Genomic DNA, 23998 nt, shown 5'->3' on the forward strand with positions numbered 1-23998 from the left:
TTCCAGAACTATGTAACTTCAAAATATTGTTTTAAGTTATAGCACAATAGCAGAATGGGTAGGTTGTGGGCAAACAACTACAGAGTTCCAGAGTATTAAATCAAAGATTTGCACTCAAATTACATACCTTTAGAAAGAACATGAGGAGGAATTTATTTAGTCAGAGGGTGGTGAATTGGTGGAAATCATTGTCGTAAATGGCTGTGGAGACCAATGGATATTTTTAAGGCGGAGATTGATAGATTCTTGATTAGTAAGGGTGTTGGGGGTTTTGGGGAAAAGGCAGGAGAATGGGGTTGAGCAGGAAAGATGGATCAGCCATGATTGAATAACGGAGTAGACTTGATGGGCTGAATGGCCTAATTCTGCTCCTATAACATATGAACTCATGAACTTCTGAACCTATAAAAAGCCAATGAACAGTAAAGGTTCTTTGGTTGTCTCCCGGGCTGATAATGTGCTTCATCCGTTCATCGGCCATGCTAGCCGCCATTTACACTTGGCAGGGCCACGAATACAAATAGCCTTGGTGTTCCTTTAAGGCATGACAGTTAAAATGTTCTAAACTAAACATTACCAGAGCTCTTTCAGCACTCAGTTCAAAACCTTTATTTAGCTTATCGTGATCCTAAAATTGGCATGATTAAATAGAAAAAAGTACTGCCACTCAGGGTCCTGGCACTGCCCGAGATTAGCATGCAAAATTGTTTTATTTAAGTGTTGTAAGTTAGGGCAGCCCTTATCTGTGGTTCTCAATAACTTAGTCACTGCTCCCAACACACGTCCTCATACAGCAATCCTGCCTGGCAATGCAAGTAACCAGCTCACTGACGTCAGCTACTTGCGCCATCTACCAACACAGCCTTCGGGACTGACAACAGACACCCCTTCTCTCCTGAGCCCGCATGATGATGTTTAGAGATGCAGTGTGGAAACAGGCCCTTCGGTCCACGCTGACCAGCGATCACCTGTACACTAGTACTATCCTATACACCAGGGACAATTTATAGAAGCCAAATAACCTACAAACCCCAACGTCTGTGGAATGTGGGAAGAAACCGGAGCACCTGGAGAAAACCCACGCCGTCTCAGGAAGAACATACAAACTCCACACAGACAGCAGCCGTAGTCAGGATTAAACCCGGGTCTCTGGCGTTGGAAGGCAGCAGCACTACCACCGCACCACTGTGCTGCCCAAAACATGCACAGCTTCAATTTTCCTAAAAGCTGCAAGCGTTGGAATAATGCAGGCTGCAATGCTCAAATAAATATGATAAACTGAGAAAGTGAGATGTTACCTCGAAAATAACAATTTCTCAAGCAGTTGTCTCTCAGCCCACATTTAAATGGCAGCACAATCAGCAAACACTGGGCATCAGGCAACAGATGACAAGACTCTGGTAGCTTACACTGCCCAATTAGCCAAGAATGTACACGTGGGTGGAAATTATGCATCATATGTCAAGCTCTGTTTGGTTTGCTGAGGGCAGGCTCACTGAAGGTTTGTTGCCGGGCTCCAAGAAAATACTCTAAAATAACAGGATTTCACCCTTTAGGAAAGAATAGGCTTCGGAGTGACCTGACTAATGCCCAAGTTGACATCTGATTCTAATTGGAGCTTGTGGAGGACAAGGTTTAGGTTTAGGTTTATTATTGCCACATGTAGCGAGGTATAGTGAAAAGCTTGGTTTTGCATGCTATCCACATAGTTTAGATAATACCATACATAAATACAATCAAGTCAGACTCAGGTAAATAGGTAGAGCAAAGGGGAAAGGTCTCGACTTATTTGAGGCAGTTTTTGTGAGCTTCTCCCTTCTTCATAGGATGACAGATCTCGGGAATGGGCTAGAGCGATGAATGGATTTACTAAGTTGCTTCCAGCAAGAATTAGACCTGTTTCAGACTGGGGTGGAGATCACACCTGAGAAAAAGTCAACATTGTTAAGGTTTGTTCAGGACGATTATCTAGACATTTTCATCACCACGGTGGGTGGAGGGGGGGGGGGGGGGATAAATTTTCCTTGTGATTTGGCCTGGGTCTTTAACTGGCTACTTCTCTCTCCTTCACTGTAAAACTGATGAGTGGGTGAATTGTGTCTACATTGTGATATACAAGGTATCACAAGAACAGACTAGGATAGCTCAAGGGTTTCTCCCCATCTTTCAATGTCCAAATGTTTGTAGAAATCTGCCAAAAGGAGAGGGGAACTCACAGATTTCAGAAATTACAACTGAAATCAAAACAAAAGTAGCTGGAAATGAGCCTATTTGGGTTAATTTTCAGTTACCCAGATTTAGTTTGATATATGATGCTGTTTTGAATCATATCAGCCAAATGTTATGGACAAAGTGGGCTTAAGAATCATTTCATAGATTCCCTGCCACTATGCTGCTAAAAGGTAGTTAGATAAATGGTAAAGATCAGAACAACTCCAAGTGGGGCCAGGTTCAACAAGGATTTAGTCATAGCAAGTCAACACAAGAAATCATCCTTTTCAGCAAGTTAGAACATAGAACAGTATAGCTCAAGAACAGGCCCTATGGCCCAAAATGTCTGTGTCGAATGTGATGCAAAGATCAACTCTTATCTGCCTGCACATAATCCATATCCCTCCATTCCCTGCACACTCGTATGTTTGATGAAGTCTCTTAATCGCCACTAGCATATCTGCCTATGTGTAAAAATAGACGAGCCCCTCACACCTCTTTTAAACTTTGCCCCTCTTACCTTAAAGCTTTGCCCTCTAGTATTTGATTTTTCCATCCTGGGGATAAAGGTTCTGACACACTCTGGCCCGATCTATGCCTCTCATAATTTTTCATTCATCTTTGCAGTCAGATAGATATCTTAACCTGTGGCAGAGATAGAGCTGCTGCCTTACAGCTCTAGAAACCCAGGTTCGATCCTGACCATGGGTGCTTGTCTGTACGGAGTTTGTACGTTCTCCCTGGGACCTGTGTGGGTTTTCTCAGAGATCTCTGGTTTCCTCCCACACTCTAAAGACGTACAGGTTAATTGGCTTAGTATAATTGTAAATTGTCCCCAGTATGTGTAGGATAGTGTTAGTGTGAGGGGGTCACTGGTTGGCGAGGTCTCGTGGGCCAAAGGGCCTGTTTCCATGCTGTATCTCTAAACTAAACTAATCAGTCCAGGTTCCTCTCCCCAATTTATATCAGTTTACTATTGTCAGGCAACCATGGACAGCAAATCAATTGATGTGTTCACAGAGGGTGCAGAGATTAAGTTATTGAAACCCACAGATCAAGGACTAGCAATTGGGATTCAAATAGTTCCATGGTTAAGATGCTGCCTGAAGACTGGTGAATGACCCACTCTAGTTCCTGCAAGGATAATGTTCATTCTTGACATTATTGGAACAGACATGGCAACTAATCACAAGTCCATGACACTCAGCCTTGTGCTAGATAGAGCAAGTTGCCTTGTGGCTGCACGGTGAACAGACCATTGCTGTTTACGTCTCGCAGGCTAATACTGATTGTGTGATGTGGAAACGCCTGGACGTGAACAGATAATTACAAATGGATCGCTCCATCCAGCTACACTGCCAAGAAACCATCCATGAATAGATTTGGTTGTAACAAGAATCATTTATTTTCCTTCCCGTAAAAAATAACTCGACTTCCTACATCTGTGAATACAGGGTGAGAAACTAAACCAGTAAGTATTTGCAAGGCCTACTGTGATAAAGAATTCCATGGGATCATCACCCCCTGAGGGAGATGGTTTCACTGCAACAGTCCTCAATGTTTTGCCCATGTTCTGAGACTGAGACAGAGTTGCTGACACCACTTAAGCAGTGTTGAGGCAAGCCATTATGTCACCTGGGCCTAGATGGCATGGGCCAAGTGCTGGAAAATGGGTTTCATATGTATGAATGCCCACTGGTCAGCATGGAATAGCCTGTATCTGTGCTCCATGCCTCCTTAGCTCTTAGGAAGCAGGCCTGTCACAAATTTGTTGGGGCTACACATTTTAACCTAAAGTGATTTTGTTAAATCTACTGTAGTCTAAGATTCCTGGGATCCAGGTCCTTTGGTCTGGCATTCAATATAAACACAGATTCTTTATCTTGATACCATATTCTTACTCTCTCTCCATACCCCGTAATGCCTTGTGTGTCCAGAAACCTCTTTAGCTGTTTGTCTTCTTCCTAAATATATTCAGCTATTTGGTTTCCGAGGCCTATTGTGATTGAGATTTCCACGGGTTCTGTGATGTATATGTAATGTAAATGCCAGTGCCCCCTTGAGGCCAAGAGCAGAAGCTGGCCAATGGGCTTGTGCCTTGTGACTGAGGTCAGGTGACCTTCGAGAGGTTTCCTGGTGAAGGATCAGTAATAAACCTTCTTACAAGATGTTGGGTGTATATTCATTGTGCTAGCCACAACAGGGTCTTACAGAGGACATTACAGGTTCACCACCTCCTGAGGGGGGTAGTTTCACTTCAACTCGGTCTCCAATGTTTTGCCCCATGTTCTGAGATTGTGATCTCTGGCTACAGATGCCACCAGCTAGGAGAAGCATCCACCCTGCATGCACTCTGTCTTGCTCTGTCCGAATTGCGTATTTCCTAATGGAGTCCCCAAACATTCTTCCAATCGTCAATAAATGAGTGTAGGTTTATTATTGTCCTGGTACCGAGGAACAGTGAAAAGATTGTATTGCATGCTATCTAAATGGGTCAGATTTACTATACATAAATGCAATCAGTTCAAACTCAAGTGCAATAGATAGACAATAGACAATAGGTGCAGGAGTAGGCCATTCAGCCCTTCGAGCCAGCGCCGCCATTCAATGTGATCATGGCTGATCATTCTCAATCAGTACCCCGTTCCTGTCTTCTCCCCATACCCCCTCACTCCGCTATCCTTAAGAGCTCTATCCAGCTCTCTCTTGAAAGCATCCAACGAACTGGCCTCCACTGCCTTCTGAGGCAGAGAATTCCACACCTTCACCACTCTGACTGAAAAAGTTCTTCCTCATCTCCGTTCTAAATGGCCTACCCCTTATTCTTAAACTGTGGCCCCTTGTTCTGGACTCCCCCAACATTGGGAACATGTTTCCTGCCTCTAATGTGTCCAATCCCCTAATTATCTTATATGTTTCAATAAGATCCCCCCTCATCCTTCTAAATTCCAGTGTATACAAGCCTAATTGCTCCAGCCTTTCAACATACGACAGTCCCGCCATTCCGGGAATTAACCTAGTGAACCTACGCTGCACGCCCTCAATAGCAAGAATATCCTTCCTCAAATTTGGAGACCAAAACTGCACACAGTACTCCAGGTGCGGTCTCACCAGGGCCCGGTACAACTGTAGAAGGACCTCTTTGCTCCTATACTCAACTCCTCTTGTTATGAAGGCCAACATTCCATTGGCTTTCTTCACTGCCTGCTGTATCTGCATGCTTCCTTTCAGTGACTGATGCACCAGGACACCCAGATCTCGTTGAACATCCCCTCTTCCTAACTTGACACCATTCAGATAATAATCTGCCTTTCTATTCTTACTTCCAAAGTGATAAAGCAAAAGGGGAAGTTACAGAGTGCAGCATTGTTCTCAACATTGTAGCGCACCAGTTCCAGAGCTAAGCCCAATGTCTGCAATGGGGAAGAAGTGAGTCAGACAGTATCCTAGCTTATGGAAGTCTATTCTTTCCTGATATGCCAATCCCACCACCCGAAGAATTGGTCTGGTGAAATGAATCTGGTAAACCTGCACACGATCGGCCATGGCCCTGTGTAGTTGAAGCAAGAAAGCCCTGCTCCTAGTACTTCAATGGTTCATTTTATTATCACGTGTACCAAGGTACAGTGAGATTTGCATGCAGATCAGTGAGATTATTGCCAGTGAGAAGTACAATTCCCAGTTAGCACATAAAGCAAAGAAACAGCACATTCAGTCTATCTGCAATAGTGTCCAGGTTTTGGTGCCATTTCACAGTCACGACTGCAGATGGCCATAAAGGCCTGTTGCAGCCATCGCCTCCAGCCAGTTGTCCCATGAACCATCATCCCTCTCTTTGCCCGGCCATCTTCAACCTTATTTAAAACCTCTGACAATTAAACTCGCCATAGAATTAGCCTTCTCCACAGTTTGTACCACCTGCATGTTTGCTGACAGTGACTGGTGGACCAGAACATCCAGATAACTTTTTACATCAACATTTTTGTATTGTTATTTTACCACTTTTTTTTGTGTAGTACCTACAATAGTGGGCAACTTCACATTTATTCAATTTATAGCACTTCTACCATGTATTTGATGATTCACCAAATCGCCTTGTAGACTTATTGCATCCTCCGCACAACTCAGGACCCCACCCAGTTCCATGTTGTTTAGTGAAGTGGCAAATATGATAAGTTCCCTCAAAGAAATCATTGTCAATAGCTGAAACCCAAGCATTAATCCCCACAGTATCCCACCAATTGCTTCCTAAAAAAGACTAATTTGTTCAGACTTTTTACCCATTCAATCAACCAATATACAAGGCATGACAGTATTTTACCCTCAATCTCATGTGGTGAATTTTATTGGCACTTTATCAGAGGCCTGCAAAAATCACAGAATAACACAGAGCAGGCTCAGACAGGGTCATCGAGACACAAGAGACTGCAGATGCTTGAATCTTGAGTGGAAAATAGAGACTGCTGGAGAAACTCAAAGGGTCAGGCAGTACCATTGGAAGGAAGTGGACAGACAATGTTTCAGGTTAGGGACCATTCTTCAGACTGAAGATGGGTTCCAAGCGACCAAGTTGTTGGTCCATTTTCCTCCACAGATGCTGCCTGTCCCTTTGACACTGTCCACTTAGGAAAGTGTGCAATCCCACCACACATCAAATAAAGCTCTGATAGTCTCGCAACTAATTGCTTGTTTGGTCAGATATGTTTAGGGCCTAAAGTTTAGAATTTTTTGCCACAAATAAAACGCACCCAAGGTCCTATTTGAAAGTTCAAATTCCACTTTTGTATTAGACTTTAAAGATACAGCACTAAAACAGGCTCATTGGCACAGTGTACAGATACACTGTGCAAGAGAATAACGTTTAGTGCAAGATAAAGCCCAGTAAAGTCCGATTAAAGAGAGTCTGAGTGTCTCTAGTGAGGTAGATAGTAGCTCAGGACAGCTCTCTAGTTGGTGATAGAATGGTTCAGTTGCCTGATATCAGCTGGGAAGAAACTGTTCCTGAATCTGGAGATGTGCGTTTCCACACTTCTGTACCTCTTGCCTGATGGAAGAGGGGAGAAGAGGGAGTGGCCGAGATGAGACTCATCCTTAATCATAGCTGGTGGCCTTGCCGAAGCAGCAGGAAGTGTAAATGGATTCAAAGGAAGGAAGGAAGGTTAGTTTGTGTGACGGTCTATGCTGTGTCCACAATTTGTCGTGACTGGTGGAGGTGTGGCCATTACCGTGAGACTTGGGGTGGATAGTAGCTGGTAGCACCATAGTTCACAGCTCTGGGACCCAAGTGGAATCCTGGCCATGGGTGTTGTTGTGGGGTTTCCACATGTCCCAGTTCTTCAGCATCTGCCCACATCCCAAAGACATGCCAGTAGATTCATTGGCTCCTGTAAATTACCCCTTTGAGTAGGTAAACAGCAAAAATTCAAAGAGGTACTAATGGACAGGGGAAGGATGATGGCATTAATCTGTTGGGAGCCAGCATGGGCACGATGGGCCGGGTGGCCTCCTCCTGCATTGTTATAAGATAAAGAGAGCAGGGGATTTAACACAGGTGTCCAATTCTTATCTCTCGCTCAACTTCTCTAAAACATCAGATTATTCAATCATTGGTTGGCACAGTGGCACCATGGTAGAGTTGCAGTCTTCCAGCACAAAAGACCCGGCTTCGATCCTGACTACGGGTGCTGTCTGTCCGAAGTTTGTACATCCTCCCTGTGACCGCGTGGATTTTCTCCGGATGCTCTGGTTCCCCTCCACATTCCAAAGACGTGCAGGTTTGTAGGTCAATTGGCTTCTGTAGATCATGTGCGTGTGATCGTTGGTCAGCGTGGACTTGGTGGGCCGAAGGGCCCATTTCTACACTGTATCTCTAAAGCAAAACCTAGCAAATGGATTTAAAGTGCAAACACTATCATAAAGTACTAATTGGTGAAGAAGTAAGGGTGGCACAGTGGCGTAGCAGTAGAGCTGCTACCTAACAGTGCCAGAGACCAGAGTTCGATCCTGACTATGGGTGCTGTCTGTATGTTCTCTCTGTGACCGTGTGTGTTTTCTCCCCATTGCTCCAGTTTCCTCCCATACTTCAAAGATGTACAGGTTCGTAGATTAATTGGCTTCAATAAAGTTGTAAATTGCCCCTTGTGTGTAGGATAGTGCTAGTGTACGGGGTGATCGCTGGTCGCCGCAGGCTCGATGGGCCGAAGGGCCTGTTCCCACGCTGTATCTCTAATTTACACTAAAATTTAGCAGATGGATTTAAAGTGCAAAACACTATTGTAAATTGCTAATTGTCGAAGAAGTACTTTGGGACACTGAGAAAGGGTTGCCAAAGACACGTCCTCCTTTGAGCTGGCTGCTTGGGATGTGACCATCGGCCCAATTGCCTGTTGCACTGGAGGTGACCAGGGTCAGCACTCCCCTCCTCTCCCCAGAGTCAGTAATTGGGTACATACCTTCCTCCTGCAGCAGGTGCTGGCGAGTTGATTGCTTGCACCATATCGGTGGTCAGGGCATCCAACACGCTGGTTATGAACTCCATCTTCTTTGCTCCCGGGCAACCTGCAGAAGGTGAAAGGTCAATAGTAATAACTGCGAAGGCAGCAAGTGTGGCTGAAAAGTAACGTTCTTCACCTTTGGCCTGCCCGGTGGAGCCGTGATTTATTTGGAATCATTTCCTCTCCAACCAGAAGTGATTTTAGGGGCCTGCACGTCCTATGGGATGAGGGCGATGGGGTCAAGCTCGTTCCACTCACAGACTCAGCTTATTTCCAATTAAATCACACCACTGGGTGGTACACAAATTGCCAGTAAATATGAAGCAGAACCCAGTTCTAACCTCAGAAACAAAAGTGAATTGCATAACAAATTATCTTCCTGCAATCTCCTTCATTTGCTCAGATGTCAGCTGTTCTTCCTAGTGGAAGAGCACATTTCTCAATCACACCTTTCCAAAGCCTGGTCATGGTCATGTAGAAAGTCGCTCTTGACAAAAAACGACCGATAATTTTAAAAAACCATTATTTCTCCCTTGTTGCCGAGGTGAAATCAGGATCACTTTTACCAATTTGCTTCTTCTCTTTGAAAGAAGACCTGTGATTACTTAGAGCTTTCAATGCACAAAAAAAAGCTTTTTCAAACAAACCCGGTCTCATAGGAGAGAGTAGGACCAATGTTCAAAGGTTTGGTTAAAGGGAAAGTTGTTTAAAAACGCCTTAATGAGGAGGGAGAGGGATGGAGATGTTTAGGAAGGGGATTCCCAATTTCTCTCGGCAGCTACCAGTGATGGAGAGATTAATTTCAGGATTAAACAGCTGGGAAGAAGCTGTCCTTGAATCTGGAGGTGTGCGTTTTCACACTTCTGTACCTCTTGCCTGATGGGAGAGAGAAGAAAGAGAGTGACCGGGGTGAGACTCGTCCTTGATTTTGTTTGAATATGCTCCGCATCACAACATTTATTTAGTAGAAATTTCTGGTCAAAATGGATAATAGTCTCACTTTAGTGGCAGTGAGAGCAGCTGGTGAAATAGAGCTGGGTATCAGAGGCTGACAGGGAACATTCCTGATCACCGGCACGGTGGCGCAGCGGTAGAGTTGCTGCCTTACAGCGAATGCAGCGCCGGAGACTCAGGTTCGATCCTGACTACGGGCGCCGCCTGTACGGAGTTTGTACGTTCTCCCCGTGACCTGCGTGGGTTTTCTCCGAGATCGTCGGTTTCCTCCCACGCTCCAAAGACATACAGGTATGTAGGTTAATTGACTGGGTAAATGTAAATATTGTCCCTAGTGTGTGTAGGATAGTGTTAATGTGCGGGGATCGCTGGGCGGCGCGGACTCGGTGGGCCGAAGGGCCTGTTTCCGCGCTGTATCTCTAAATCTAAAAAATATATATCTAAAACCATCATTTGCACCAGTAAGTGGTCAAGGAAAATGGTGCTGTTTTCATACGCCGACTCCAGGGGTCACTGTGGCCAGAGGTTCAACACCACAAACCTCACTCACAATTGACAACATCTGGTTCTGTCTGTGAACAGTGAGATTATAGTTTCAAATAATTGGCATATCTCAAATGGGACAGCAGGACTTTCAGCACATCCAGTCAATGCTAGCTCTCAGAACAATTCTATCCATCCATTCCCCCACTTATTTTTCCTGTAACCTATTCTCTCCCACATGCCCATCAACTCTCCATATCATCATCATTGGTCCAAAAACGCTCACCAAATCCACCCAAAACTTCATCCTCAATATTGATGGTCTCCCAGTATCTACCTCCCCTCACATCCGGAATCTTGGAATCATCTTTGATCAAACCCTCTCCTTCGACAAACACATCAAACACATCACCAAGACAGCCTTCTTCCACCTCAAAAACATTGCCCGTCTCCGTCCATCCCTCTCCTCCACAGCTGCAGAAACCCTCATCCACGCCTTCATCACCTCCCGTCTGGACTACTGCAACAGCCTCCTCTATGGCTCACCCTCAAAAATCATCAGTAAACTTCAATACATTCAAAACTCCGCTGCCCGTCTACTCACCCACTCCCCGATCCGTGACCATATCACCCCCGTCCTTTACAAGCTCCACTGGCTCCCCATCCCCCAGAGAATCCAGTACAAAATCCTCCTCATGACCTACAAAGCCCTCCATAACCTGGCCCCATCCTACCTGACTGACCTCCTCCACAGATACACTCCCACCTCCACCCTCCGCTCTGCTGCTGCCAACCTCCTGTCCCCCCCCCCCCATCCGGACCAAACTCAGATCCTGGGGGGACAGGGCTTTCTCCATCACTGCTCCCACCCTCTGGAACTCACGACCCCAAACCGTCAGAGACTCCTCCTCACTCACCACATTCAAAACATCACTGAAGTCTCACCTGTTCAGCACTGCCTTCAACCACTGACCGTCACCTCACCTTCTGTCTCCTTTTTCTGTTCATTTACTTATTTATCTATTTATTTTCTTCTCTATGTTCTAGTAATCCCTGTAAAGCATCTTTGAGTGTTTGAAAAGCGCTATATAAATGTAATGCATTATTATTATTATTATTATAATTCTCTGGCTACTCGCCCACAGCAGAAGTAGTAGAAACATGGAATTGCAAATGCTGGTTTACAACAACAAAAAACACACAAAGGATGCTTCTTCAGACTCCAAATGTCACCTGTCCATGTTCTCCAGGGATGCTGCCTGACCCGTTGGGTTACTTCAGCACTTTGTGTCATTTTTGGTAAACCACCATCTGCAGTTCCTTATTTCTACATTTTGACTGGTCCACTGCAAAATCTCATAAGGTCATAAGTGATAGGAATAGAATTAAGCCATTCACCCATCAAGTCCACTCTGCCATTCAATCATGGCTGATCTCTTTCTCCCTCCTAACCCTATTCTCCTGCCTTCTCCCCATAATTCATGACACCCGTACTAATCAAATATCTATCCATCTCTGCCTTAAAAATATCCACTGACTTGGTCTCCATAGCATGCTGTGGCAATGAATTCCAGATCCATCACCATCTGACTAAATAAATTTCTCTTCATTTTCTTCCTAAAAGAACATCTTTTAGTTCTGAGGCTATGACCTCTAGTCCCAGGCTCTCCCATTAGTGTAAACATCCTCTCCATATCCACTCTATCCAAGCTTTTCACTATTCTGTATGTTTCAATGAGGTCCCCCTCATTCTTCTAAACTCCAGCGTGTACAGGCCCAGTGCCGACAAATGCTCATCATAGGCTAACTTACTCATTCCTAGATCTCGTCAAGGTATGCTTACATTGAAAACGTTCTCTTCCTTCCTTGAGTCTGAAGAAGGGTCACAGCCCAAAACATCCCCAATTCATAGACTTACTCAACGCACACACTTTCTACGAAAGCAAAGTACCTAGAGGAAACCCATACTGGGAGAAGGTGCAAACTCCACACAGAGAGCGCCTGAGGTCAGCTCCGAACCGAGGTTGCTGGAGCAGTGAGGCAGCCGCACCACCTGCAGCACCTCTGTACCACTCTCTTGACTCATGATGCTTACAGCAACAAAATAAGGTCAACCATCTCTGTCCCTTGATATCCCCACTCTCCACTTGATTGGTGTCCCATCCACTGCCCTAAATGTTCACAACCTCCGCCACTGGTGCACCATAGCTGTAATATGTACCATCTTCACGACGTTCTATGGTTCTGCACCATGACTTCCTCAGCAGCACCGGCCAACCTACGACCATTGTCGTCCAGAAAAGTAGTCAGTGCAGATGCATGAGAATAATGCTGGCCCCATGTCAGCTCCCCTTCAGGTCAGCTATCAGTCTAACCTACAACATTCACAATTAGTGGTTAAACATTCTCAAACTCCTTGTACACCAGCACAGCAGGGGTACCTCCACCACACGGAATTCAGATCAGCACCATTAGCTCCAGAACAATTAGAGGTGGGCACAAAATGTCAGATTTGCCAGCAGAGCTCACACTAAGTGAACAAAACCTGGAGCAAATTAAACTTCATTAAACTTCATTACTACACCCAACCTGTAATAGGTGACAGAGCACCAGCAATCACATAATTGGCTTGAAGGGATTATAGCGTATCACTGACATCATTTGCTTGGCAACAGCACATCTGGCAGAAAGCCATTTTGATTTTTTTTAAAATTCAATTTATCCTTTTGTTTAATAGAAAAGAAAGTCAAGATAGGGGTGTCTAAACAGTAATGTAGAAGGTGTAGTAGTTTAACAAAGGGATCAGCATATCAGAGAAGCTGCATAAAAACACATCTCTCAAATCCTACACATTAACAATATTACATTGCAACTTGTCACACATTTTATTGACAAGATGCTTAATCTTCAAACTCTGCATCGCACCACAGTAAACAATATTGTGGAGAACATGGGCCAACTTCTCCTGTCTGATAGAGCATTTTAAAAATCCCGACCCACTGCTTACATCCTATGTATCACCATAATCCCAGCGTCTTCTCAAAAGTTGTGCTTGTTCAAAAATAGCACTATGCTTGGCCGTGCCTTAGAAATTATAATTTTCTGTTAAAAAAGCTAGGAGTGGTGAGGAGGCACATGAGGTAGATTCTCACAGCTCTTGTGTCCCATTTCAAACTGGACCTGAGTTTCTCTCACTATGTGTTTCCCCCGAGTCCTCCGGTTACCTCTCACCTCCCAATTTATAGGAGCTAATTAACCTATGTACTGCGTGTTAGGTTAATTAGCTACTGTAAATTGCTCATTGGTGTGGGTGGATGATAACAAAAATCAGAGATGAGTTAATTGGAATGTGAGAAAGAATATGTTACAGGAAAACTGATGGGGATTAATGGAACTGAAGTGAGAGCCGGCACAAATTCAATGGGCCAAACGGCCTCTCACTGCTGTATGAGAAAGATGAATGTGAAATAGAATCTGAAAGGAATCTATAATCCCATCAGGGCATCTTAATTGAGGCAACTAACTGAAAAAAAACAAGCACAGTGATATGGAGACACAAGAGACTGCAGAGGCTGGAATCTTGAAATACAAAAAAGTACTGGAGCAACTCAGCGGGTCGGGTAGCATTTGAGGAAGCAAATGGACAGATGAGGTTTCAGGTCGGGACCTTTCTTAAGACTGGTATGTGATGATGTGTTCTGTATCACCCTTGCTACATCAGGCAGGTCATGTTGAACCCACCTAACTGAGAGGGCAGCCCTCATTTCACAAATGGTTCGTTGTGAACTGAAATGATTGATAATGGAGAACATGCATGGAGATGGGATGATTAGTTTAGGGATACAATATGGAAACAGGCCTTTTCCCACCGAGTCCGCACTGACCACCAATGACCCGTACACTAGTTCTATCCTACACTCTAGGGAGAATTTACCGAAGCCAATTGACCAGCAAACCTGCACGTCTTTGAAGTGTGGGAGGAAAACGGAGCACCCAGAGAAAACCCACACGGTCACTGGGAGAACATACAAACTCCATACAGACAGAACCCAGGTCTCTGGTGCTGTGACACAGCAACTCCACTGCTGCGCCACTGTGCCACCCACATGATGGTGGGTTTGGTGTTCTAAATTAGCCAATGGTCCCAATCATACTCGTGACATAATTTAACATAATTTGAAATTGGCGTGGTTCCCTCCATTCCCTGCTGGCCATGCATTCCTCACACTGACACCTTAGCATCACACACCAAGCCCCTCTCATCATCCCACCCTGGCATACCTTGCTTCACTGTCCCTCCCTTCCCAGTAAGTTCCCTCCCTCCCAGAGCGTCAAAGGTTTCCGGAAGAATGCAAGAGAATGGGATTGAGAAAGAAAAAATGATCAGCTATGATAGAATGGCAGAGCAGATTCGAATGGCCAAATTCTGCTCCTATGTCTCGTGGTCTTATAGTCTGATGTTACCTCCTCTACATAGAAACAAACAACTCATTCCACGCTGCACATTCTTCAAAGCCATCAACATCCATTCTAATCTGCAGGCTTTTCACGGTTCATATCTCATTTTGTACTCTTCATCTTCAACATAAAGAGCAGAGCCAAGCCAATCAGACCTTGGGTCTACTCCGCCATTCAGTAGGATCATAGCTGCTCCATTCTGGGGTTCGAAGTTGGTTTCCAGCTCACTACCATTTCCTTCCATTTTAATGCACATCTACCACCTTAAAATCACTACCAATTCCAGTAATCTATCATGAATGTTTACTCATAATGCTTTGATATTTTATTGCCAAAGGGGCAGCACAGGTATATAGTAATAGAGTTGTTGTCTTACAGTGCTAGAGACCCGGGTTGGATCCTGACTGCAGGTGCTGTCTGTATGGAGTTTGTATGTTCTCCCTGTGACCGCGTGGCTTTTCTCCGGGTGCTCCGGTTTACTCCCACATTCCAAAGATGTGCAGGTTTACAGGTTAATTGGCTTCTGTAAATTGTACCCTAATGTACAGGATAGAACTAGTGTACGAGTGATCGATGGTGTTTGCAGACTTGGTGGTATGTTGCTGTTTCTCCCCAGCATGTCTATACTAAACTAAATATCTTAAGTGTTACTCCGCGTGTTTAGAGTACGTGTATATTGGGTCCATACATTGAAGAATGTTTGCAATTATTGTTGTTTCCCAGGAATGCATCAAACTCCCATTAAAATAACTGGAACCGAATTAATTTATGCAATGTCCATAAGATAATAGACATGAGAGTTAGAATAGAATAGAATAGAATAGAATAGAATAGAATAGAATAGCCTTTATTGTCATCCAAAAACACATTTTTGGACAAAATTATGTTACCCCCAGTCAACAATGAGAGGCAACCAAAAAGAAAGCAATAAAACACACAATCACAAAAAACAACATAAAACAAAAAACATCCATCACAGTGAGTCTCCTCCAGTCACCTCCTCACTGTGATGGAATGCCAGAATGTCTTTCTCTTCCCTGCCGTCTTCTTCCGCGGTCAGGCAGTCGAAATTGCCACGTCGGGGCTCCCAACATTGAAGCCCCCGCCGGGCGGTGGAAAATCCCACGGCCTATTCTAGGCCGCGCCGGATGGTGAAAGGTCCACAGCGGGCTGACCCAAGTTGTACATTTACAACTTGTACATGTGGGAGTTGTACATTTACAACTTGTACATGTGGGAGTTGTACATTTACATGCTGCAACCCATTAAAAAGTGATTCACACTATAACGGGACTAGAATCATTGCCTGCACTGATGGTGAGCCTTCTTTTTTGACCTGCATCAAATGGTTGCATCATCTCAGAGGCAGAAGGTAGCAGTTTCATTCACAACCCACAGAATGAACATGGAATTAAAACCTGATTATGAACAATGAGCAGCAAGGAATACTCCTTCCACCATGCCCCTCAACTTGACTAATCTTTGACTTTCAATCAATAGCACAAAACTAATTGTGGAACATATTGCTGTTTGTGGGAGCTTGGTGCGGACAGTCGGTCTAATCCACTTCATTCATGGCTATTCTTCTAAAGGACATCAGTGGCTAATGAGTGCCCTGACCAACTCAATGTCATGAAAGGCAACATAGCAATCATCTTCCTTCCTCCACACCAATGTATATTGAACAGTAGTCACCTTAAAAAATGCAGAGTGCTGGAGTAACTCTGTGGGTCAGGCGGCATCTTTGGAGAACAAGGATAGGTGACTTTTCAGGTCGGGACCCTTCTTCAAACTCACCAGAAGAAGTAGAAACAAGGAACTGCAGATGCTGGTTTACAAAAATAGGACACACAGAGGACACACAGGACACCTCTTCAGAAGGGTCCCGACCCGAAATGTCACCTGTACCATGTTCTCCAGCGGCGTTGCCTCACCCGCTGAGTTACTCCAGCACTTTGTGTCCTTTTGCGTGAACCAGCATCTGCAGTTCCGTGGTTCTAGTAGTCACTTTAACATGGGAATTGGTCACAGCAAACTCCAACAAACAGCAATGAAATAAGTAACCATACAAGTTATTTCAGTGATGCTGCTTGAGGGTTAAATAAGGTGACCTGAGGAATATTTAACTGACTCAGTTGTGGAGGCTGCACGATGGAATCTTTTACATCTGCTCGAGGGGATCACCTTTTCAGGGATTCTGGGACAGTTTCTTCCCAGCTGTTATCAGGAAACTGAACCATCCTATCAACAACTAGAGAGCAGTCCTGAACTACTATCTGCCTCATTGGAGACCCTCAGACTATCTTTGATCGTACTTTACTGGCTTTATCTTGCACTAAGCGGTATTTCCTTATCTTGTGTAGGAAAGAACTGCAGATTCTGGTTTAAATGGAAGATAGACACAAAATGCTGGAGTAACTCAGCACGAAAGGCAGCATCTCTGGAGAGAAGAACTGGATGACGTTTCGGGTCAAGACCCTTCTTCAGACTGAAGAAGGGTCTCAACCCGAAACATCACCTATTCCTTCTCTCCAGAGATGCTGCCTGTCCCGCTGAGTTATTCCCTTATCATGTATCAGGAGTGCTGCGTAGGTTCACTAGGTTAATTCCCGGAATGGTGGGACTATCATACATTGAAAGACTGGAGCGACTGGGCTTGTATACTCTGGGATTTAGAAGGATGAGAGGGGATCTTATTGAAACATAAGATTATTAAGGGATTGGTCATGCTAGAGGCAGGAAACATGTTCCCAATTTTGGGGGAGTACCGAACCAGGGGCTACAGTTTAAGAATAAGGGGTAGGCCATTTAGAACAGAGATGAGGAAGAACTGTTTCAGTCAGAGAGTTGTGAAGCTGTGGAATTCTCTGCCTCAGAAAGCAGTGGAGGCCAATTCTCTGGATGCTTTCAAGAGAGAGTTAGATAGAGCTCTTAATGATAGCGGAGTCAGGGATATGGAGAGAAGGCAGGAACAGGGTATTGATTGTACATGATCAGCCATGATCACGGTGAACGGCGGTGCTGGCTGGAATGGCCGAATGGCCTACTCCTGCACCTATTGTCTATTGTCCATTGTATCTGTACACTGTATATGGCGTGATTGTAATCATGTCTTGTCATTTCACTGACTGGTCAGCATGCAACAAAGTCCTTTCACTGTACCTCGGTACACATAACAATAAACTAAACTAAATTAAACTAAACTAAACTTTTACTTTATCAGAAGGACAAACCCTCCATATAATAAAAGGCAGTAATGCAGCAGTCCTTCTGTACTTTGCTGGCAAGATCAGCTTCAGGCTTATCCTCAAATCTCTGGGGAGGATCTTTAATGGAAAAGACTGGCGGGTTCCAGCTTTCCAAGTCATTTTCAAAGTCCCAAATTAGTAATTCTTTATTAAATATAAGATGGAGACTTCAAGTTGAGTAATACTTCAGTCTTTCTTTTATAATGTAACATTTCTACTACAATAAAAAGATGCAAAAAAATATCAAATAAATTTCACAAAGTCAACCACAAAAAATATTAAAAGAAAGAAAAATATACCATTGAAAACATTAAATAATTTTAAAGAATAAAGAGTATTCTTTGAAAATGTTTTATGTTGTCCAATTATATATTTTTCTCATATGAATATTTTTTGTGAAGATCTATAGAAAATGATGTAATGAATTTACCCAGAGGTTGGATGTTATATATCAGGAAGGACCTGTTAAACCTGTTGGGGCGGCACAGTGGCACAATGATAAAGTTGCTGCTTTACAGCGTCAGAGACTCTGGTTCAATTGTGACTACGGGTACTATTGTACGTTTTCGCTGTGACTGCCTGGGTTTTCTCCGGGTGACAATAGACAATAGGTGCAGGAGGAGGCCATTCGGGCCGTCGAGCCAGCACCGCCATTCAATGTGATCATGGCTGATCATTCTCAATCAGTACCCCGTTCCTGCCTTCTCCCCATACCCCCTGACTCCGCTATCCTTAAGAGCTCTATCTAGTTCTCTCTTGAATGCATTCAGAGAATTGGCCTCCACTGCCTTCTGAGGCAGAGAATTCCACAGATTCACAACTCTCTGACTGAAAGAGTTTTTCCTCATCTCAGTTCTAAATGGCCTACCCCTTATTCTTAAACTGTGGCCCCTTGTTCTGGACTTCCCCAACATTGGGAACATGTTTCCTGCCTCTAACGTGTCCAACCCCTTAATAATCTTATATGTTTCGATAAGATCTCCTCTCGTCCTTCTAAATTCCAGTGTATACAAGCCTAGTTGCTCCAGTCTTTCAACATATGATAGTCCCGCCATTCTGGGAATTAACCTAGTAAACCTACGCTGCACACCCTCAATAGCAAGAATATCCTTCCTCAAATTTGGAGACCAAAACTGCACACAGTACTCCAGGTGCGGTCTCACTAGGGCCCTGTACAACTGCAGAAGGACCTCTTTGCTCCTATACTCAACTTCTCTTGTTATGAAGGCCAACATTCCATTGGCTTTCCATTGGCTTTCTTCACTGCCTGCTGTACCTGCATGCTTCCTTTCAGTGACTGACACCTAGATCTCGTTGTACGTCCCCTTTTCCTAACTTGACACCATTCAGATAATACTCTGCCTTCCTATTCTTACCACCAAAGTGGATAACCTCACACTTATCCACATTAAACTGCATCTGCCATGCATCCTCCCACTCACACAACCTGTCCAAGTCACCCTGCAACCTCATAGCATCTTCCTCAGTTCACACTACCACCCAGCTTTGTATCATCTGCAAATTTGCTAATGCTACTTTTAATCCCTTCAGCTCCAGTTTCCTCCCACATTCCCAAGCTGTACAGGTTTGTAGGTTAATTGGCTTTGGTAAAATGTAAAATTATCCTCGTGTCTAGGATAGTGTTAGTGTATGGGTTGATCACTGCCTTGGTGGGCCGAAGGGCCTGTTTCTGCGTTGTATCTCTAAAGTCTAAAATGCAGGTCATGGGAGAGCAGGAATATTTCCACCCACACATTGTTGCGAAGTGCGCACATTTATAAAGACTGATAGAGTGGTTTTCAAGCAGTGAGTTTAGAACAAGTCAGGATTTGTAGCTGCAACATCAATGTTGCTTCAATACAGCAATTCATGCTCAGTTCAAGCATGCGTTAGTTTCCTGTCAGCAAAGTAGCACCTGTTTGAGAAAACGCAGCAAACAATTCCAACTGAATTCAGACTTTGTCTATCAAAGTACAATCAGCTCATTACTGCAAGACAAACAAACCCGAATGCTGTAGCACGCTAGTGCTACACAAAGAGCTGGCTGCCAAGACCTTCCCTTGAAACATGTCATCTGTACTAAATCCTCTCTTGTATTATGCCACGCAAGAGGAACACTCCACAATAAGCGAGCTTTCTTATCACGTTTAGCTTGAATGGACGCAGCTGGTGGGGAAAACATCAACTAATACAACATCAAACAGATGTGGCTGGCCATTGTGTCGAGAGGACAATTCTGAAAAGTGCACCTGAACAAACCGATCTGGGTACAAATGACAATTCTGTTGAGCAAAGGCTCTTGAGCTCACACTGAACAAACCAAAGGGATAAAGAGACACAATGGCAGTGTGCTATTGGAAAACTGCAGGTGAGGCCCTCTCTTACAACCCCGACATTCAATTTACATTTCCACCCACCGAATTTCCCACGCTCAATGTGCGATTTCTACAACTGCTTTTAGGTTTTCCCAAAGAAACTTTGACTGAAACTTTTTTCAGTTATTTCGCTGGTTGGAATGCTGGACTAATCATATACAGCGTCACAGCTAGTCGAGCTGCTGCCTCAAAGTGCCAAAGACCTGGGTTTGATCCTGATCTTGGCTGCTCACTGTGTGGCGTTTGCACATTCTCTGTATTAACTGTAGATTAATTGACATCCATAAATTGCCACGTGTGTAAGTTGTGGTTGCGAATGTGGGACAACAGAACTAGCGTGAATGGTTGATTGATGGTCAGTGTAGACGTGGAGGGCCAAAGGGCCTGTTTCGATGTTGTGCAGTATCTTTAAAAAATCAAAAGCAGAGCAAGCAAATGAATTGTTTAAATTAAGCGAGTTTAAAGACAGTTTCTATAAGTTGGTAATTGCCCTCAAAACTGTGTTATTCCAGTGTGACCACAAGGCTTTTCTCCAGGTGCTCCTGTTTCCTCCCACATCCCAAAGAAGTGTGGCTTTGGATATTAATTGGCCTCTGCAAAATTGCCCCTGGTGTGTAGGGAGTGGAAGCAAAAGTGGCATAAAGTAGAACTAGCATGAACGGGTGATCAATGGTCAGCATGGACTCGGTGGGCCGAAGGGCCTGTTTCCATGCTGTATCTTTAAACTAAACAAAACAAGGAACAATGCAGGACATGTTACACTAATCACAAAATACTCATTCAACATTGGCAGCTATACGCATATTCCACAAAGATCACACAGGCAGCTTTCCTGTAAAACTCTCCACAGACACCAGTTTTAAAAGAATATAGTTTTCTCGGTTTCCCAGATTCCACTACTTTTTAAAAAATCTATTCGACATCTGTCCACAATACCAAATTAGAATGTAACTATTAGGTCTGCAACCGTTTGGTCCTTTCCAACTACTGCTAAGGATCAACCATGTTGTGGTGTCATGAGTCACAGACCATTTAAATTTAGTTTAATTTTGCAGGAAAACGGGCCCTTCAGCTCAACGAGTCCACACCGACCATCGACCTCCCATTTCCACAAGTTCTATGTTATCCCATTTTTCATTCCAGTCCCGAAACATTACCAAAATTTTAAAGAGACCAGTTAATCAACAAACCCACATATCTTTGGGATGTGGGAGGAAGCTGGAACACCCGGAAAAACCAATGCAGTCACAGGGAGAATGTGTAAATAACATTCAGACAGTATCCAAGGCCAGGATCGAACCCGGGCCTCTGGCGCTGTGAGTCAGCAGCTCTACCAGCTGCGCCACCATTCCGTAAGGGTATGGGTGGTAGATGTCCACCACCATATGACGTTCGGGAATGAAATGGGCTTCTATGAATATCTAGAAGCTTTATGGCCACTGTTTCTGATACACACCTATTGTTAAATACTACATTAATTAACTGAATTTAAGTTGCCCGATCACCACAGTAATATTTGAACTCTTGTGCCTAGAAATGAACTCCCATCAGAAGCAGAAGCACATCATACTAATTTCTGAAATTTGGTTTTACCAATTTTAATGGAAATGAATTTTGTACTTGGTATACACCAAGCTGCTGGCATTGTATGGCGTGACTAAGGCAATGAAGCAGAAATTACTTTCTAGGCATTGAACCATGGTGTAGACTGCTGAAAAAACCCCACCATCTTTCTGTTCCCACATTACAGATATGAGTTAAGGATGTAACCCGAATTAAGCAAATGGACTAAGAAAGAATTAAACATGTATCTGACAGAGGAGCCAGAAAGCCTTGGAACAGTCCAAATGCCAAATACTATTGAACGATCCGCATTGTGGATTAAAATTCCTCAACAAGAATGCCGTGCAAATCATCTCTGGCAAGTTCAGGCCTAAATTAGCGAGGCTACCGGCTTGCCAGCTCCTGTGTTTCAGGAAGCATCTGATCTACTCATTTACCGTATTCTCTCTCTCTCTCTCTCTCTCACACATTTTATACAAGTTAGAGCAACAACACTACAGAGGCTGGACATCCAAAACAAAAAATGAGAAGATCTGTGAAGTGATGAGCAGGTCAGTGGAGAGAGAAACGGAGATAATGGTTCAGATAGATTACCCTGTCACCAAATCCTCCCACACCCCAAAGATGTGCGGGTTTGTAGGTTAATTGGCCTCTGTAAATCGTCCCAAATGTGTAGGGTGAGGATGAAAAAGTGGGATAATGGGTTAGTATGGGTGTCAGCGGTTATGGGGAGAAGGCAGGAGAATGGGGTTAGGAGGGAGAGATAGATCAGCCATGATTGAATGGCGGAGTAGACTTAATATGCCAAATCGCCTAATTCATCTCCTATCACTTATGAACTGATGAACTTATAACATCGCCTTAGTGATCAATGGTGAGCATAGATTTGATGGGCCGAAGGGCATTTTTCCATGCTGTATCTTTCAATTAAATTCAATTGAAATGTGAAAGATCGATGACAAGAAAAGTTACCTCTGTTTCTCCACAGATGTTGCTTGACTTACCAAGTAATTCCAGCATTCTGTGATTTTATTTCAGCAGGGTACTGGAAGGACTGAGAGTGCTGGAGTGCTGATGTCTCAGTGTAGCATCCAATTTCCCACTCAGTTACAAGTCATCCCTTTGCAAGGTGGACAAGCACATCAAACCAATGGTGCCACAAGGAACTGCAAATGCTGATTTGCAAAAAAATGAGACACAAGTGCTGGAGTAACCCAGCAGGTCAGAAAAGCATCTCTAGGAGAATCTGGATAGGTGTTGCAGGGATAGGGATCATGTGAGGGCGGATGAGATTAGATGTGTTTGTCACAAGCATTGTAGACCGAAGGGTTTGTTGCTGTGCTGTACTGTCCTATGTTCCATTGTAACAAATCATGTACTGCTTTCCATGTACGGCGTGGACTATGCTACAATTTCCACAATGTGTTTACTCCACACCTCTCCATTTACAAAGTGTTGTTGATCGAAATGCCTTTACGGAACACATTACTTTTGTAAACGGGACGCCAAATGTGCCATAGAGATTTTCCGCCAGCATCCTTTTCAGACGTGCCAGGTGAGAACCTTTTACATAGGACGCAGTAACACACAGAGCTACCTGCAGAGCTGCTACAAGCAATCACCAACATCATGAACAAGCAATTAGGTTCGAAAGCAAATTCTGGTGAGGGCAACCGTGTGCTGTAGGTGGGGTGGGGTCTCTCACTGTTCCAACCGGCTATGCACACAAGCACTTACCCTGTTATTGTTGCGATAGAAACATCTGGAACTGATGGTGTATTATATGCACAATACAGTAATACCAACAACTGGGAACAATGTGCCAGCCTTAACCTGCCCCAGGCCCCTCAAGCTTGCTCCGCCATTAAGTATTATCGTGGCTGATCTGCCCCAGGTCTCAACTCCACGTCTGTGCCATTTCTCCGCAGTTCCACGTTCCTTGTTCTTTCAAAAACTCTTCTTTAATACCTCCTAGCGTCCAGAATCCCTCCAAAAAATCTCCTGAGATTCCCTTATCAAGTATCTGTATGCTGTGGATGGCTCGATTGTAATCATGTATTGTCTTTCCGCTGCCTGGTTAGCACGCAACAAAGGCTTTTCACTGTACCTGCGTACACGTGACAATAAACTAAACTGAAACTACCCTCTGTGATTTTGTCGGGTAGGACAAGTCAGCTGCCTGCTGCTCCTACCTGTTACGATGCAGTGATAT

At 44.1% G+C, this 23998-nt stretch overlaps 1 protein-coding gene across 5 annotated transcripts in view; it reads right to left on the reverse strand.

Moving 5' to 3' along the window:
• smoc1 (SPARC related modular calcium binding 1) overlaps positions 1-23998 on the reverse strand; it is a 184954-nt gene that overhangs the window by 44702 nt on the left and 116254 nt on the right. For all 5 annotated transcript variants that reach the window (XM_078406264.1, XM_078406266.1, XM_078406263.1 and 2 more), the window contains exon 10: positions 8664-8769. In XM_078406264.1, coding sequence (XP_078262390.1) covers positions 8664-8769 — 106 coding nt within the window. The remainder of the gene's footprint in view (positions 1-8663; positions 8770-23998) is intronic.

Source organism: Rhinoraja longicauda, chromosome 10 (genome assembly GCF_053455715.1).
Source record: "Rhinoraja longicauda isolate Sanriku21f chromosome 10, sRhiLon1.1, whole genome shotgun sequence".
Classification (NCBI taxonomy): domain Eukaryota; kingdom Metazoa; phylum Chordata; class Chondrichthyes; order Rajiformes; family Arhynchobatidae; genus Rhinoraja; species Rhinoraja longicauda.